Genomic DNA, 16626 nt, shown 5'->3' on the forward strand with positions numbered 1-16626 from the left:
GAACATTTGACGCTTGGACTGACCACTGCGCAAGTGAACTTGGCGTATCTCATGTGGTGACATGCGAATGATATGTGACATGCGTTTTATAAAGAGTTGTGATGCTGTACAACAAGTAATGATATTATTCTATGACAGTGGAGATATTTGTTCTATCAGATAATCGATTGCCCAAATCGCCCAGTCTCTCCCAATATTCTATTCCGATCACTGTTCGTCACTCAAACACTTAGAATTTCTGATAACTCCACTGCCCAAACACCAATCACCATACCATATCGCAGCTACTTGACCAGGTGCCACGCCAGGTAGAGGGTCTGGGAAGTCGATGATAACACTACAGATAATATCAGAAACATCTCTGTCTATGCCTTTTGATGTAAGATGGAAGAGAACCCAACTCACCCTCCATTGCTATCCGTCGGTGTAACTCTCGCAGGAACAGGGTCCATCCGATGTCTGACTTGGACATTGATCTTTCCATCGTAGTCTTTCTCTATAAGATCAGAGGGATAATCTCCATGGATCCAATGGAAGCGGTCGGTAGCCACGCTAGTACACTGTAGCATCGGATGATCACTTGAATGCAATGACCAGCTCAGCCTGATTTGCCGTTTATCCCTGTATATGACTCTACTACTCACTTGCCAGGAACAACCAGAATATCATTCTTATGTTCCCCTAGACCTTTCTTAGCGATGTACAGGGGTTTGAGCTGATCAGCAATTTTGGCTCGTTGGCCTATGGTGTAGTACCATAATCCTTTATGATGACCTAGCATCTCTCCTGTTAGAGTGACGATATGACCTTGGGATTTGGGTGGAGAGGTGTACTGGGCTGTAACAATAATTAGACAGGTCAGTCATCGCTTTCTGTCCATAGACCATCATTCATATGGGACAAACGAGAAACGAGAGCCAGCATACTCTGTCCTGCAGAGCCATATTGTATGTGAGAGAAAAGCAAGAGAATAACAACGACTTACATATAAAATCACCGAATTTACCTCTTTCACCTATAAAGCACACTCCCATGGATTCCTCCTTCTTCGCATTGGGCAGATTCCAGTAGGTTGCCAGTTGACGAACGGTGGATTTGGTCAATCGACCAAGAGGAAGTATGGTCTACACCAGGAGGAATAGATTCAGCAAATGAACGATCCCATGTCTGACCAATAGAAGACCATCAGAATGACAGATATCCAAAACCTTTGGCTCACCCTGCTGAGTTGCTGCTCGTTCATCTGCGAGAGATAATACGTCTGATCTTTCGTATGATCCTCCGCTCTCATCAATTTGGATATAGCAGAAGAATGCTCGACATGACCATAATGCCCCGTAGCTAGGAAATGTCGTCTATGCTTCGGTAGATGTTCCATAAGAGCACCGAATTTGATTTCTCTAAATCATCATCAGATCATCAGTACATTGCTGCTCGACGTAAAGAGCCTGAAAACGGAACACACCTATTACAATCTACATCCGGATTTGGGGTTCTCCCATTCTCCCAAACATTTATAGAAGGTTCGAATACCCTACTCCAGTACTCTTTACTGAGATCGACCAGCTTGACTTTATCTCGAGGTATACCGATGGATCTGGTTATAGATTGGACATCGTGCCAGTCTTTCTCCCATTGACAACCTGACTTGGTATTGCTTGATTGGTATGAGAGGGCATATTGCGACGAAGGGGAAGAAGAGGAAGATTCGGACAGGAGGGGATCCCAGTTGCGCATGAATATTACGTCGAGGTTTAGTGGCTAGGTCATATACATTAGATTTAGCCTTGCCCTTGAGACGTTGTTGGATAGTTCGAGAGTATAGCAGTGAGACTACTTATCACACTTACCAGCTCGCACAGTATCCTCAATGATGTAGCTGAATCGACTCCTCCAGACACTGCTACGGTCACTAGCAAGATAGAGATATAATCAGAATTTATCATTCATGGTACACATTGAAGCGAAAAGATTGCCCACCATCATCCCCTTCTTCCAAACCCAACTGATCGAGAGTGGGTATCAGATCATTCACCTCCTTCTGCGACAGCGTAGCTATACTTCTTCTGCTGATCACAGTCATTATGATCCTCTTTCGTGGTATATATCGAGCGGCAATCCTCGATGGACCTGCTATCGGATGACATGATCTCAGACAGGTGCTGAGTCCTAGTAAAGCCATGTTGTTGATCCTTTCTTCTACTCTACTCTCCTTTCCCTTTCTGTTTTCTCCCTCGAGTGGATATGGGCTCCGATGTCGATGACGATGAATACTATCAGATTTGTTGGCAAGGAAGAGGAATAGAAAAATTCCAAAAAAATACCAACATCTTCCCTCCACTCTCGAATAAACGCGTCGTACAAACAATCCGACTAGCACAATCCATCTTCACTCTTCACTCTTCACTCTTCACTCTTCCTCTTCCCTCTCATCATCGTACCCTGGTTCATTTCCCTATCTATCTCTGATCACTGCTGCAGGGTAGCTGCATCTAGATTCAAGTCATGTCAGCTCGAAAACGAAAATCAATGGGAGGGGCATCCGCAAGTCCCGTAAAGGACGATGGTGGAGAATCATCGTCACCTACCTCTTGGACCCCTCCGTGAGTATACATTGCAAAGAAGTCAGTGCATAACATACTTACGAGGATACGGGACTATCTCGCAGCACTGAGAAGGAGTTTATGGCTCTGAAAAGATACAAGTGAGTAGATTTCGCTCTACGGAATGATCTGATATGAGCTGATGAGATCTTCAACACAGATCGTTCTTACGTGAGTGGAAGGGAATCCAACATAATCTTGGCTATCTGCCATTGCTAACATAGGTTCAAATCAGTCCCACCAAGCAACTCGTATGCTGTTGGGCAATTGTATGTCGTCTTGCCACTCTGTTACTCCACTTCTCAAAGGCTAACTCAAGAGTTGTGCGGTATTATAGTGTGTGGATGGACCACGAGCAAAAGAGATCCAAACATCCCATCAACAACTCTACCTCTCATCCACCACCTAGTAAAAAAGCCAGGACCTCCCTCTTAGCCCTCGATGAATTTGGCCACCCACCGCCAGGGGCGCTGGACGCCGAGGAACCGAGTCCCGGACCACTAGCTAGAATTCACGAGGAAGATGATCACAATCAGTATTGGAATGATGGGTACTGGATTGGAAAGATTATTGAGATTAGAGCGAGGGACACTTCGTTTGTCTGGATGTGAGTGACTGGCATCTATCTTCTGCGCATCTGAAGGGTGGACTGCAAGCTGATTGAGCATTGCGGGTGCAGGAAAATACGATGGATGTGCAGAACAATCACCGAGTGCAAAGAGACTGGAATCAAGACCGGGCTGTGAGTTGGCTTGCTTTATTACTTTCTGGCTGGGATGGACAACAAGGACCCGTTTAGGTTATGACTTACTTAGAGCTAACGTGTGGATCCTTCATAGACCTCGAAGTAAAGCCGGTCCGAAAGAAATATTCATGCTTGGTCCAGAAATGGATGGATTACAGCCTGTAGGAGCTGTTGAAGGTGCGCTCCATCTTTCTAACATATTCCATTTATGAATCCAGACGTCAATGCACAATATTTTTTCCTTATCTTACCACTCTCTCCCTCCAAAAAAGTCCAGATGCTGAGATCAATATTTCCGCAGGTCCTGCCCCAGTCGTGGTTTTCGACGAACGCAATCCTATGCAAGCACCATTTGCGCGTAGCAAGATCTTCCTGAGGTCGGAAGGTAGAACACCGACCGAAGAAGAAGCCATTGCTGTACGTGCCATCAACCTGTTTGGATACTATGCGCTGACGATTCAAATCAAAAGATCCATAACAAAAGAACAGCAGGCAATGTTGAGCCTTCATCAAAGAAAAAGGCTCGTGCATCTGAACCTGGACCGTCGAAACATCTTTTCGTGGGTGGTGTCCCATTCATTAGCCATTGAGAAGATACGGGGTGACCTATTTGACATTGTGTAGCCTCTGAGAAAGTCGACATGCTACTGTGGTGATCCATATAGACCTCCGACAGATAGAGAAGAACCTATGGCTCTTTGTGCTCATCGAGGTGAGTTTCAACTTGCTCTATACCATGGCACTGTTTGAGCCCTTTTGAGCTATGGCTGACTTACTATTTCGCCTATCAGGTTGCCTCAAATGGTTTCACCTCGGATGTCTCGACTGGAAAAATACCTATCGACGCGAAGCCACTCCCTCTTTAGTTGAAGATGTGGTCTCCTCGGGCGTTCAGCTCATGTCGCTCCTACCTGAATACGGATTGACCACTCCAGCCGAGACCATACCGTTTGACATGGACCCTGCAGATTTGGATTTCGATCCAATCGAAGAGAGTTATGGTATCAAGAAGGAGAAAAGGGATACGCCGAAGAAGAAGAATCAAAATCAAAATCACTCTCGCAACAACTCGAATGCTGGTGCTGGTGCTGGTGCTGCTAACACTGCGAGTGTGGACGACCGGGGAGCGGTGCCTGAGATCAGTAAAGAGGGATTGGAGAAGAACAAAGTTGCCGATAGTCATTTACCCAACAATGTTCTCAGGGTAGCAGAGTATCCTATCGTGAGAGGAACGAGCGATACGGGTATAGTGGGTAATGCGAGATACATCCTCAGGGCTAGACAGATCGTCTTGCAGAATAGGAAGATCAGGAGAGCGAAGAAAGTGGATGTTGAAGAGGTTGATAGGATCGAGAAGATGATTAGGGAATGGATGGATATATGGGAGGTCAAGGCGGAAGTGAAGAAGGAAGATGGTGTCAAGGAGGACGAGGGAGAGGTGGAAGGTAGAGAAGTCACTTGGCTCTGTCCGAACTGCAGGAGAGCTATTTAGTGGAATTGGAGAACGAACTTTTTAGTTGACTTTGGGCGAACGTCCTCTGTTCGAAACGATTTGAGGAGGCGAATTGGGGTTTCTTGATTGGGCGAGACCAGAGATGATGATTGAGGGAACGAGATGAGCTAGATTTGGAGAGGCATGATGAGTCGTTTTCTTGTTTTGGGCCAGTCATTGAATACTTGTAGTTCATACATATCAATATCGACTTGAGGGAGAAGAGATGTGATCAAATAAATGCACATGACATTGGATACCTGGGACATCACTAACTAGTTCAGTTGGCACTAACGACGTACGACCCGACACAGACAGATCAATTGTAGGTAAACTTCTCAGGTAACCCAGAAATACTGACATCCCTGAGTGTAGAACAAGTTTCGTACCCCTCATCAGTCCTGTAAGTATAGACACCATCGTATTCCTGCTGACTTGGTGAGATCCTGTAACCCAAAAATGTAGGTACGATATCGATCTCGGCAGATTGGCCTTCGGGTTGCCAAGTCGTCTGCACGGTCTCCCTTGTCCCAGGCCTAGTACTGGGAGCTAAGGCGAACTGTGTGATTCTCAAGTGCGGCCTCAGCTTATCCTGGACTTTGGCAGAAGTATCTGATCCATCGTTGGTGGGTATTCTCGTTCGCCCCAGGAACACCACGTCGGGAATCACTTACGGTGAATCATGATATCGGTAGTAAATTCTGGCTGTGTCTTCAGTCAGTCTGCCACGAGCTTAGGTCAGTCAGTGTCCCAATTACTATGGATGACCAGGTAACACTGTAAACCTACTTGGTCCCAATATTGGAAATATCGAACTCTTTGATATCTGAGGGTGTGAGTGTCCTGTAGATCTTCGAAGATTTCACCTTAGGCTTAAACAGGGGATTTATAATTCCGATCGATTTGGAGCAACTCGCATTAGGACATGTGAGGATCGCCCTAGAGGTGATTTTGACCATTGTACTTCCTGATCTCCCATCGTATTTATGTCCGATTATGCTGATCAATGATTTCTGTCTGCAAGTCTCACTGGGACAGGTCAATTCGAGGTCGGCTTGACGCACTGCAGAATCGTTCGTTTTGCCCACGAGCTTGAGGTCTCGCGCTGTGGCTAAGATGGTGTTGCAGGAACGTGGCCGAGGCATGCTGAGGGGGTACTGCTGGAACTTGAAGTAGCGCAAGATGCGTATGAAGATAGTAAAAGACGGAACAAGTGTTGGGTGAGCAAGTCATGTAGATGTCTCTCAAAAGACCATCATCTGGACGCTATAAATGACTAAATTGCGGGCTCATCGATTGACTCGATAGCGGGTAGTTTCATACTATTACTCCGCTTTCATCCCTGACACTGGCTACCGAAGGGACATTCCTTTGGTCAAAACTCAGATGAAACGAAATAACAGCGTCGGAACTTAGGGAGCAGCATGTCGGAAACATACAGACATACTCCGTCAGCTCAAGAACGCGGCATCCGCATTCGCATCCGCATCCGAACCCGAATCTAGCAATATTAGCGAGCAGAGTTTCCAGTACGCAAGGTAGACCCCTACCGCGGGCTGATTCTCCGTGACTCATGCGTCACTGTTTCTGACTCTAGCTCCCATTGTAATTTCCAGCCAGCCAGGCATCCCAGTCGACTGGTCGATCGGATGGTTCTGCCCGATCCCCACGAATTGCCGGAACTTCCACCAAAGATCGAGGAGGGGCGGAATTTGAAGCGTATATGATCGCTTGAAATATTACTCTGAGCATTATATTCTTTTGAATCATCTAGTAAATTTTCACTCACATTTCCTACTCATCGGAATATCCCTAGCATCTCTCGTATCGTACGGCGCGGTACCTTCCCCCTCACCTCGATGCAGCCACCTAGTCAGAAGACACGATCGCGATTGGCTGTTCTCCCTCTTATCCGACGATGGGCCAAAATCACCTCGCAGAAACCTTTCGTAATCGTATTTGAGCGACTTCATCGACTGAGGCTTATCGTGTCTGGTAACAGGATAGATCTTGAGTTGCGTCGGAGTATCTTCAAAGTAGTATTGACCCGAAAGCGGATTTCTCCTCGAGTCGTACCACAGATACTTAATTTCACTGGCGATCCTCGATTGTTCGCTTGACTTGTTGTACCAGAAGCTGTCTTTCGACGTAGCCCAACATGCTACTGTCAAGTGCAGTTTTTCCCGCCTCCAAGATTTTCTGCTCAAGAACGCTATCACAAGGAACTCATCATCAGTTGGAGAAGCAACGCACAGCCAATTTACTTAAGCAGACTCAACTGCGAGCGGGTAACAGTCTAGGAAGAACTTCTGTGAGATGACTCACGATGATCCTCTGGACTTTGAAATCCCCATGGCAGTCATATCACCATCCACCAGCGCAGACTCACTCAACACTATCTCGTTGCATGACAAAGGTCTGAAATCCGGATTGATGAAGTCTATTCGCTAATTACAGTTCCCACATTTGACCGAGATCATGTATACAGTGCTGTTGATGAGTGCACCACTTGAAAGATTGCCGTTCGGGTTCATAGATGTTTCGATGTCGAGTCGCCCGATTTTACCGCATGGTGTTGGGGCTGTGCACCTCAATGAGTATGTCTTGGTGGAATGATCTTTGTGAGAATCGTTGTATGGACCTTGAAAGATGGAGGGATGGTTCAGATGGCGAGAGTTGCTGTTGATCGCAGACATGTCTATGTACGTCAAAAAATGCCTTTGCCCCGTTTAAGCGTGTTGCTGAATCCGATTTGAACGTTCCAAAGACAGTTCGATCCTCTTCTTTATATGTATATTGCTGGAGCGCCGGCTGGCAAACAGGCGCTATCGCATTGATGGCGTGTTTAAGCATTGTATAACACAGTAGAGGTTCGGTCAACCTTTCATGTTCTTGAAGTCCTACTAACGGTCTCTCGGCTTTGAAGTCCAGAGGCGATGTTCGCCATAATTTACTTATGCACTTCGCTGTCTCACGGATTACAACCTTTGAGTCGCATCATTTCTGCAGGTTCATTGTTATACAGGCAGAGAGATAGCCATATGGCTGTCTCAACGTTATCGCCGAGTCTGGACTTGTCAGGGCTCCTTTGACATGATCAAGTGTCTTCGGACGGCGCAGCTCTGAATCAGAGGTGACGGAAGGCGACAAACTATCTCAACGAATCACGATACAGCCGCATCAGTTGCATGTCTTGATCCGAGGTAGAAGCCGGAAGATGAAAGTCATCCGTCCAATATGCATACAGTCAAAGGCTACGTAAACGCTACAAGATAGGCTGAAAGAGCGAAGGAGAATAGGAACGCCCATGAGGCATCCGGCAGCTTCTGCTGATATCATGACCAGATATGAACGGCCTTAGCAGTTGTTGGGATCGCATCCGCCCTAGACACAGGAGATACATCAGCACTATGGTCACCCCGGTTGAAGCAGGGAAAGAAGAATGACTTACACCGACAAATCTGTAGCTTTGAGCGTTCCCATCAAGTTTGTGACAAAATCCTGTAGCTTGGAATTCATAGCCGTCATTTTGACAGTCACACTCCTTGGTGTTATGAGATTGTACGAGACAGTAGTATTGATTCCAGTCGATGGGGTTGTTAGGGATGTAGACTGATTTGGCTCCGGCCCAAGCGAAGCACCCGGGATTGTCCATGTTGAAACCGATGGATCCGTCTTCGTTACAGTTCTCATCTGCGAGGCACAAATAGTATCATCAGTCGACTGATTTCAGCAGTTGGAGATGTGGGGTATGAGGGGCAGTGGCAAACAACTACTTACCGGTAAAGAAGTTGGCGTATTTGTCGGCTGAGACGAGACCGAGACCGAGTAAAGCGATAGTAGCCAGGATAAACTTCATCTTGTGCGAGTTGCGATGGTTTCTAGATGAGAGATAAGTAGTACTCTGATTTGTGTTAAGGATGATCATCGATGTCTCGAGGAGAAGAGAGACGAACAACTTATATATGCATATTTGATCACAATCTGAACATGTGATGTCAGTCCGTGTGGCCGATAATATGAGGACCAATGCATCTCGATTACTGTGCGGTGACAACGTTGTCTCTCCTTCTTGCGGAGCGATGAGCAATGTGTGCATACATTCATGCTGTGATCGATCAATGACGCTGATTCCTGTACTTCGAGATGAACCCGTGACTAGATCGAAAGGATGCTTCGGTATACCGAGCGGAGGACGTGTTTCACAGGTCCAACACAGCCATCGTAGTGCGATTCATTAGACTAAGCTAAGCAGGAACACGGTTCTTCTATCACCTGCGGCCATACATAAAGCTATGATCCGCGGAAACCTCGTTCTCACCATCAATGGTCGTTCCAATGACGTCGGTAGGGAGATATGACAGCACAATCCATCACAATCCATTCTTGGGTTCTGGAACGTCAGTCTCTTTTGCAAGGAGTTCTGGACCGACACCCAGTCTAGCCTCACTGAGTCCGCTAATGTATGATAATTGGGACAGCGAAGCAAATTCGTCCGAACGTCAAGCTACTCCAAGCTGTATTCAGTCGGATAAGCAGTTCATCGGCAGACTTGTCGGACCGAGCATATAGTATCAAAGCTCACGTCTGCCTCCACCCACTCGATAGAAGGACCAGAAATGTGATTTCTGGTGGCGAGCAGAGTAGCCTTTGCAAATACAGCAATCAAAAATCCGTATCGCTGGCGGAATTCCCGAATTCCAACATCTGCACTGTTTGCAAATAGTGCATAAGGAAAGGCATAGAATAGAGTAACGTTACCAGCTAAAACCGACAAAGGTCGATGCAGGACGATTTACATCTATGGTAAAGGACATAAGGAGTGACTGAATCTGCTCTGCTTGATCAACAATTGTTCTCGTCGCACCCTCCCTATATCAATGTAGAAACGAAAAGTGTCTTCATCAGCTTTTGTGTAGACACGGATACACGATAGGTATCATAGAGACCCAAGACCGATCAGGATATACTACTTACACTGATAAATCGATAAGACTTGGCATCACCAGAAAGGACATGACAGAAACCGTCCGCTTGGAACTCATACCCCTCACTTTGGCAATTACACTCATCACTCTCATTTGAGATGACCAGACAGTAGTAGGCCGTCCAGGGGATACCATTGTTGGGGATGTATACTGAGTGTCGTCCGGATTGAGCGAAACAGCCTGGGTTGCTCAGCTCAAAGCCGATTGAGCCGCCTTCATTGCAGTTATCGTCTGACAGAATGTCAGCAAGAAGCGCTTCGGTCTGGCATCTGATCCGGCAAGAAGCTTACCAGCGAAGAAGTTGGCAAAGTTGTCCGCTGATACTGAGGCTGCGAGAGTGGCGGAAGCTGATCGCATGTTGTTCAAACTATATGGCGTTGATGAATAGGAAATAGAAGTTTGTGATGTGCAAATGGAAGATAACAGGGATCTCGAAGAGGTGACGTTCTGGGTGATATTTGATTGTCTTCCACTTTATATTTGCGAGCCAGCCAAAAACAGCCTCGTGCTGCAATCAAGGTCGAATCAGCTGACCGCTCTTCCGGCATCAGGGGCATATTGACCTTGTAGCGCATGGGAAATGTGTCTTTGATGGAAAGATTGATTTGCAGTGGCTCCCTAGGTAAAGGTTACCTCATAGTTGCCAATTTCGTGCCTACAAGATCGTCAATCTGATGGACACATGGGGTCATTCTTGATAGCACATCAGATCAAACCGATCAACCCCCCATTCCAGTGCTGCAGATATCGAAATCATGGGAAAACACACCTCTTTTGACAAGAAACTGGGCTGTGAGATAGATTACATGACTCATGTGTTTGAACGCTACGATAGTAAACAATGTGTGGGATTCAGGTATGTGAGGAAACAGTCAAGCTACGACTCCCCACTGGAAGAGGGCCAGCATGGTCATCTAACAGTTATCATCGTCACAGTAACCCTGAGAACAAGGGTTGTCAGTGTCAATGCTAGATTTGTGATGCTCGCTCGATGTACTGACAATCAGGAGGATGATTGAAGTTTGGTCCCACTTACTCTGATAAACCTGTAGGATTTCGCTCTCCCGCTCAACTTATGGCAGAATCCTGTAGCTCCGGAGTCGTATCCGGCATTTTGGCAATTACATTCACCACTATCATAAGTCATAACCAGGCAGTGTTGGAAGCTGAAAGGATTACCATTGTTTGGAAGGTAGACTGAATGGGCACCGTCAGAGGCGAAGCATCCAGGCTTGTCAATATCGAATCCAATGGAGCCGTCTTCATTGCAGTCTTCGTCTGTGAGATCGTTGTGTTAAGCGGTCGTAGCCATTCAATATGCCTAACGAGAGGTCCAAGTCAGGCTCACCTTTGAAGAAGTTGGCGAAGTTATCGCCGGAGACCTTGGTGCCAAGGCCCAAGAGGGTCAAAGCGAGAGCCATCAATCGCATAGCTGGCAGTGTAATGATGAGTGTGAAATGTTCGTTTATGGATAGCAAATTTTGGTAGACAGCCTATGGAACGCTTACATATCGCCATGGATATGCAGTATCGGCTATTCTTATCAAGCGTCTCAATCGCTCAGTAGCGCAAGATTTCTCGGTCATCCGGTAACATAGGTGTGCGATTATCCTTGGCAATTGTTCGAACATGCGCACAATCACCTCTTGATTCTGTCTGAAATCAATTGGTAAGATCGATCAGTGAGAAACATCAAACCATATATGGGATCGTCATTGTGAGATAAGCAACATGACCAACCATGCCTTCAAGTCGGCTTCGGAATGAACAAGTCTATTTTCAATCCAAAGATATCCTGAACACAACGATCGGCATTGTATTGGTGACGAAAGATAGTGCGATCATTTGATACATGCGATTTGATGGATTCATGACCCAATAGGGTGAGACTGTAAGAGGTAGAAATGCGTCGAAAAAGGCGGATCACCGATATCAATAAGAGTCAGATACCGATATGCGGTTTTAACAGTTGTTCTCGTCGCAGAAGCCCTGTGACGAAGGCATAGATGTCTCAGCGTTGCGCTGGAACAACGAATAGGTATGATCTCGGCCGGGACAATGACGATGGAAAAGGAAAATGACAGGTCGAGCACTTACACTGATGAATCGGTACGACTTGGCTTTTCCATCTAACTTGTGGCAATAACCTGAAGCACCGAAATCGTATCCAGCATTTTGGCAGTTGCACTCGCCACTGTCGTAGGTTTGGACAAGACAATGATGGTAGCTGAATGGGTTTCCGTTGTTGGGGATGTACACTGAGTGTCTACCTGATTGTGCAAAGCAACCTGGGTTGTTGATGTCAAATCCGATAGATCCGTCTTCGTTACAGTCTTCATCTGAACAAGTCGCCAGTCATCAGCTGATTTCACGCGACCACAGGCCAGAGATTGATCTGAGCGATTGATCGCTCACCACTGAAGAAGTTGGCGAAGTTATCAGCCATGGCGGTACCGATGATACCAAGAGCGAGGATAGTGGCGAAGAATTTCATTGTGTCTGACTGTGCTTGGGGTTGTGCTTCAATTGCTACAGTATCGATGATATACTGTAGTGATTGGAATGCAAGAATACCTTCTCACGTTTCCAATCCAGCTGATCTTCTTATATGCATACCTCGGGATCTCTTGGCACACGGACATGGCTCAAGCAGCCGACGTTTCAATCCATTGTGACGATCTAGTATACCATCACGCCGGGAGCCAGCGCTCTTGGCGGTTGGACGCATGGTGTGCCACCCCGTTCACCCCTCTAGTGACTACGCTATCATCGATTACGTTTTAGTTTGCTTCTAGTCCAAAGGCAAGTTGATTTTCGCTTATTTAGATAGGAACGAATGCGATGCCACTAGCAAGCACTACTGTAACACTGATCGATATGACGTATCGAAACATGCACATGCCTCCATGCATAGGTCATCGTGCTTGTTTCCCACCCAGGGTCCACAAGGTCGCACGGAGATACATACAGCTTGCTTCTCATGCCCTTCTGAGTGAGTCAAGATTAATGTGTGTTCAGGACAGGGCCAACAGTAACATGCAGAACTGATCTCAACTTTCAGGGAGGCTCATCAACATTGCATATCATCACATAACGATCATCAGGTAGTATAGCTACAAGGGGGTGGAATTGGATCTCCGCAGAGGCTTGCTTAGTCGAAATGATACGTCTACTTTCGGCAGGTGTCGGATCCGCAAGAGCCCTGAAAGTGTGCATGTCAGTTATTGTCGCTATATGGTGATAGAGATGTACCCACAGAGATGAATCTGTACGAGGTGACAGTACCATCTAAGACTGCACAGAATCCAGTGGACGTGAAGTCTCAAGATTGAGATTGACAACTGCAATGGTCATCGTCGTGGGTCATAACAAGGCAGAATTGCTCATTTGGGAAACTGGTCTTGGGGATGTAGACTGAGTGTGCTCCTCTCCAAGCAAAGCACCCGGGGTTGGTCATATCGAACCCAATAGAGCCGTCTTGGGTGCAGTGTTCATCTGCATGAACCGTGAAGAGCATCAGTATGGCGACGTGCTGAAGACCGATAGTGTGTGGACAGGGCGAGGCTCACCGGTGAAGAAGTTAGCGAAGTAGTCCGCGGAGACCAAAGAAGTAGCAGTAGCTAAAGCGAGAAGAGTATAGAACGGAAGCTGCATCTTTGTCGGTTGAAACAGTGGTTATGGTTTTTATCGTTGGGAAGCGATGATGGCCTGAGCAGATATGGTGTACTGAGTGGGGGAGAATTGTATTCCTTACTTTATGTCAACGAGCCTTTTATACCTTTTCTTTTGCAGTCGCGGTACAGCTTTCATGCTGTTCGATACCCATGACATCGATATCGGCCCTCATAGACGGAGTATCTGATCGGTATGTGATCGTTTCGGTGACTTAGCGCTGCTTGATAGCTCGTGTACCTAATGATTAGCGATGAAGCTATTGTAGCGATCACCGCCGCGACGCCCCGCACAGGACAATGAAAGGTTCCGACGCCGAGTTATCTTCACATGTAGCTGCACCTGTCGGTCAAGCTATCATACTGTACGTGCATAGCCTATGACGTATGTCCGCGATCACTCGCTTTCATAAGATAGATGCATGACATTTGACGACTGTGTCACGAGGTCCAGACTTTGATCAAAGCACTTATTTGCAGGCAAATATGTAATTCCCGCTGAGGCAATACATCCTACACCACACTGATCGAGAGGTTGGCCTTCCGGTCCTTTTCAATTGCTACTTTAAGACAGATTTTCGCCCTCAAGTTGATGAATGCACGTGTGTTGCTTGCATGGCGGTGATGTCACTGTGATGTGCAGCCATCAGCAGACATCAGGCCCTTTGCAAGCGAATGGAACAAACAACAATGATCCTCATACTCTGCACAGAACTTTACTGATTTATCCAGACTCGTCGCGCGAAAGGCGAGTGGCAAGGGGAAAAGGTCACTTGCCAAACCGACATCAAGTGATGATCAGAGACTGATAGACACGACATATCAAGACATTATCAACCAATCAACCATGCGATCGGGGTAGAACTGAAGCGTTCCTGCTAGTCAACCACGAGGCAATTCAGAATGGTCGAATCCTCGTTCAAGGTTCAAAATGCATACACATGCACGTCACCTGCCAGGGAAAGGCTTCATCTCATCACAGTCATAGAAGGTCATAGGTACAAGGTTCTCAAATCATGAGACATCTTCTCCTTGGAGAAGGGGGAAAAGGGAAAGACGCCTTATCTTCCACAGGTGTCAGAACCGCAAGAACCCTAAGTGCCATGAATAAGGTCAATGAAAACGCTGAATATTTGTACATAGTTTGTAGGGGACTCACCCCGATGAATCTGTAAGACTTGACAGTACCGTCCAAAACCGCGCAGAATCCAGTGGCAGTAAAGTCGTAAGATTGATCTTGACAACTGCAGTGATCATCGTCATGGGTCATGACCAAGCAGAATTGATCATTGACGAAGCCACTGTTGGGAATGTAGACCGACTTAGCACCTGCCCAGGCGAAACATCCAGGGTTGGTCATGTCGAAACCGATTGAACCATCTTCATTACAGTGTTCGTCTACGGACCACGGAGACTCAGCTGCATCCCATCACGGCGAGCCAGCCCCTCAACTTACCGATGAAGAAATTGGCGAAGTAATCGGCAGAAACCAACGAGGTGGCAGTTGCAAGAGCGAGAGTGTAAGATGTGAATTCATTTGGGATATCGTAATTCTGTCACTGTGTAGGGGCAGATAAATGGTTGTCTAAATTTGAGATGTTGAGTTGAGCAATGACAGATGGGTTCGATCTCATGAAGCTTATATACGTTTGACTTTGTCCAGGTTCAGTGCAGTGACCCGTTGCCTGCACTTCATGATGTCATTCCTCAATGTCCATGACCGGTGTGACCGAATTAGATCAGCCGCAAACAAAGCTATACAGGGCAGCGCTGTTGAATTGGGTCTGGTTCTCTTTGATTGAATGATCTAAACTTATGACCACCGCAACGTCCGCTTAGAAGTTCCTGCTTTCGGCTATATACAGGTAAAACTGTGACTGAATAAGGTCTACGCAAGAGCTGTGGTATCGACGTAAGCCTTTCAAGAGCGATCGAAAGGACCTAGAATTCATCAAGAAGTATCGAGGTCCGCACATCATGTCCAACATGTACTGATAATTGTGAGCTACGTTTCCTGAACTGATTACATCGAGTTGGAGAATCAAGATCCGCCCATGTCGTTCGATCAACGGTTGAAATGCTGCTTCCCGCGAACGAGATGGTCTTCTGAGGGGACATGTGATGGGCTATCATCTCAGCGATCAGGACAACAGTCATGCTGCGGTACATGTTGACGCTTCAATCTTGCCAAAGGTCATCTGCTGTCATGTCATCAGAATGATCGAACAAGATTTCAAGATGGAATGGCACTGGTAATGAGTGTCGATCGATGATCTGCCTAAATCATACAATATAACTATTCTTCTCATTCGTTATGCAGATGTACGCCATCATACATGGATCTGATGCGACACATGCTAACACATACCTATGCATACAGTACGTTCTCTGATTCCTCTGATATATCGCTACAAGAATAAGAACCCACCCTCAACAACGCGACAACCTCTCTTCAAAAGTCCGAAGTTGTTGGGGTTTTGGACCACCCAGCGCGAGTGACTTAAGGGCAGTTGTCACTTCCGCAAGATTCCTATTATACACATCAGAACAGCCATCAGCGACGAGACCATCATGATGTTGATAGCTCACAAACGAGGATTGATGGACAATGAACGATTGATGAATGCTGATCATCGATTATGATGGTCAAGTGACTCACGTGAATGAATCTGTAAGATTTGACGGTAGGGTCCAACTCATGGCAGAAACCAGTAGCGGTGAAGTCGTAAGCTTGAGATTGGCATGAGCAACTGCCATCAGCGTGGGTGGATACGAGACAGAACTGATCGTTGATCAATCCAGTGTTGGGGATGTAGACTGATTTTCTACCAGCTTGAACGAAGCAGCCATCGTTGTGCATGTCGAATCCGATTGAACCGTCGACGTTACAGTTGGTGTCTACGTGTTGACTAGGTCAAAGGCTGATATGGACCAGAGGGAATGCGACCGATGGTGGGGAGAGGAGAGTGTCAAACGATTAACTCACCAGAGAAGAAGTTGGCGTAAGAGTCAGCCTTGACATAAGCGGCGAGACTGAGGACAGCGAAGAGAGCAGAGGTGGTGAATTTCATTGTATGGATTTGTTGACTGAAGTTGGTGATTGACGATTGTGTTCGTTGTTGAAGAA

General features: G+C 46.6%; 10 protein-coding genes across 10 annotated transcripts; 1 reads left to right on the top strand and 9 right to left on the bottom strand.

Annotated features, from left to right (window-relative positions):
- Window positions 1–207: 207 nt before the first annotated feature.
- Window positions 208–2182, bottom strand: I302_102694 (tRNA (5-methylaminomethyl-2-thiouridylate)-methyltransferase; the record flags this gene model as incomplete). Its single annotated transcript, XM_019188066.1, has 8 exons — window positions 208–337; window positions 406–579; window positions 645–837; window positions 986–1124; window positions 1220–1400; window positions 1466–1761; window positions 1851–1912; window positions 1981–2182. 8 exons carry the CDS (start codon window positions 2180–2182, stop codon window positions 208–210), a joined length of 1377 nt encoding a protein of 458 aa, XP_019050944.1.
- A 323-nt stretch (window positions 2183–2505) lies between these two features.
- On the top strand, window positions 2506–4840 carry I302_102695 (uncharacterized protein; the record flags this gene model as incomplete). The annotated part of the gene is made up of 11 exons (XM_065869539.1): window positions 2506–2603; window positions 2669–2704; window positions 2764–2774; window positions 2839–2872; window positions 2941–3210; window positions 3283–3345; window positions 3443–3525; window positions 3650–3765; window positions 3819–3908; window positions 3973–4060; window positions 4140–4840. 11 exons carry the CDS (start codon window positions 2506–2508, stop codon window positions 4838–4840), a joined length of 1590 nt encoding a protein of 529 aa, XP_065725611.1.
- Window positions 4841–5159: 319 nt separating this feature from the next.
- I302_102696 (uncharacterized protein) lies at window positions 5160–5985 on the bottom strand (the record flags this gene model as incomplete). The annotated part of the gene is made up of 3 exons (XM_065869540.1): window positions 5160–5376; window positions 5515–5562; window positions 5630–5985. The coding sequence occupies 3 exons, from the start codon at window positions 5983–5985 to the stop codon at window positions 5160–5162; spliced, it is 621 nt and encodes a 206-aa protein (XP_065725612.1).
- Window positions 5986–6433: 448 nt separating this feature from the next.
- I302_102697 (uncharacterized protein) lies at window positions 6434–7194 on the bottom strand (the record flags this gene model as incomplete). Its single annotated transcript, XM_019188069.1, has 3 exons — window positions 6434–6570; window positions 6630–7039; window positions 7166–7194. 3 exons carry the CDS (start codon window positions 7192–7194, stop codon window positions 6434–6436), a joined length of 576 nt encoding a protein of 191 aa, XP_019050947.1.
- A 1003-nt stretch (window positions 7195–8197) lies between these two features.
- On the bottom strand, window positions 8198–8699 carry I302_102698 (uncharacterized protein; the record flags this gene model as incomplete). The annotated part of the gene is made up of 3 exons (XM_019188070.1): window positions 8198–8224; window positions 8292–8533; window positions 8621–8699. 3 exons carry the CDS (start codon window positions 8697–8699, stop codon window positions 8198–8200), a joined length of 348 nt encoding a protein of 115 aa, XP_019050948.1.
- Window positions 8700–9685: 986 nt separating this feature from the next.
- On the bottom strand, window positions 9686–10185 carry I302_102699 (uncharacterized protein; the record flags this gene model as incomplete). Its single annotated transcript, XM_019188071.1, has 3 exons — window positions 9686–9712; window positions 9818–10059; window positions 10119–10185. The coding sequence occupies 3 exons, from the start codon at window positions 10183–10185 to the stop codon at window positions 9686–9688; spliced, it is 336 nt and encodes a 111-aa protein (XP_019050949.1).
- A 557-nt stretch (window positions 10186–10742) lies between these two features.
- I302_102700 (uncharacterized protein) lies at window positions 10743–11258 on the bottom strand (the record flags this gene model as incomplete). Its single annotated transcript, XM_019188072.2, has 3 exons — window positions 10743–10769; window positions 10865–11106; window positions 11177–11258. 3 exons carry the CDS (start codon window positions 11256–11258, stop codon window positions 10743–10745), a joined length of 351 nt encoding a protein of 116 aa, XP_019050950.2.
- Window positions 11259–11790: 532 nt separating this feature from the next.
- On the bottom strand, window positions 11791–12322 carry I302_102701 (uncharacterized protein; the record flags this gene model as incomplete). The annotated part of the gene is made up of 3 exons (XM_019188073.1): window positions 11791–11817; window positions 11926–12167; window positions 12244–12322. The coding sequence occupies 3 exons, from the start codon at window positions 12320–12322 to the stop codon at window positions 11791–11793; spliced, it is 348 nt and encodes a 115-aa protein (XP_019050951.1).
- Window positions 12323–12997: 675 nt separating this feature from the next.
- On the bottom strand, window positions 12998–13482 carry I302_102702 (uncharacterized protein; the record flags this gene model as incomplete). The annotated part of the gene is made up of 4 exons (XM_065869541.1): window positions 12998–13030; window positions 13085–13122; window positions 13225–13323; window positions 13398–13482. 4 exons carry the CDS (start codon window positions 13480–13482, stop codon window positions 12998–13000), a joined length of 255 nt encoding a protein of 84 aa, XP_065725613.1.
- A 2517-nt stretch (window positions 13483–15999) lies between these two features.
- I302_102703 (uncharacterized protein) lies at window positions 16000–16570 on the bottom strand (the record flags this gene model as incomplete). Its single annotated transcript, XM_065869542.1, has 3 exons — window positions 16000–16029; window positions 16159–16397; window positions 16486–16570. The coding sequence occupies 3 exons, from the start codon at window positions 16568–16570 to the stop codon at window positions 16000–16002; spliced, it is 354 nt and encodes a 117-aa protein (XP_065725614.1).
- Between the last annotated feature and the right edge of the window lie 56 nt (window positions 16571–16626).

This window comes from Kwoniella bestiolae, chromosome 1 (genome assembly GCF_000512585.2).
Source record: "Kwoniella bestiolae CBS 10118 chromosome 1, complete sequence".
Classification (NCBI taxonomy): domain Eukaryota; kingdom Fungi; phylum Basidiomycota; class Tremellomycetes; order Tremellales; family Cryptococcaceae; genus Kwoniella; species Kwoniella bestiolae.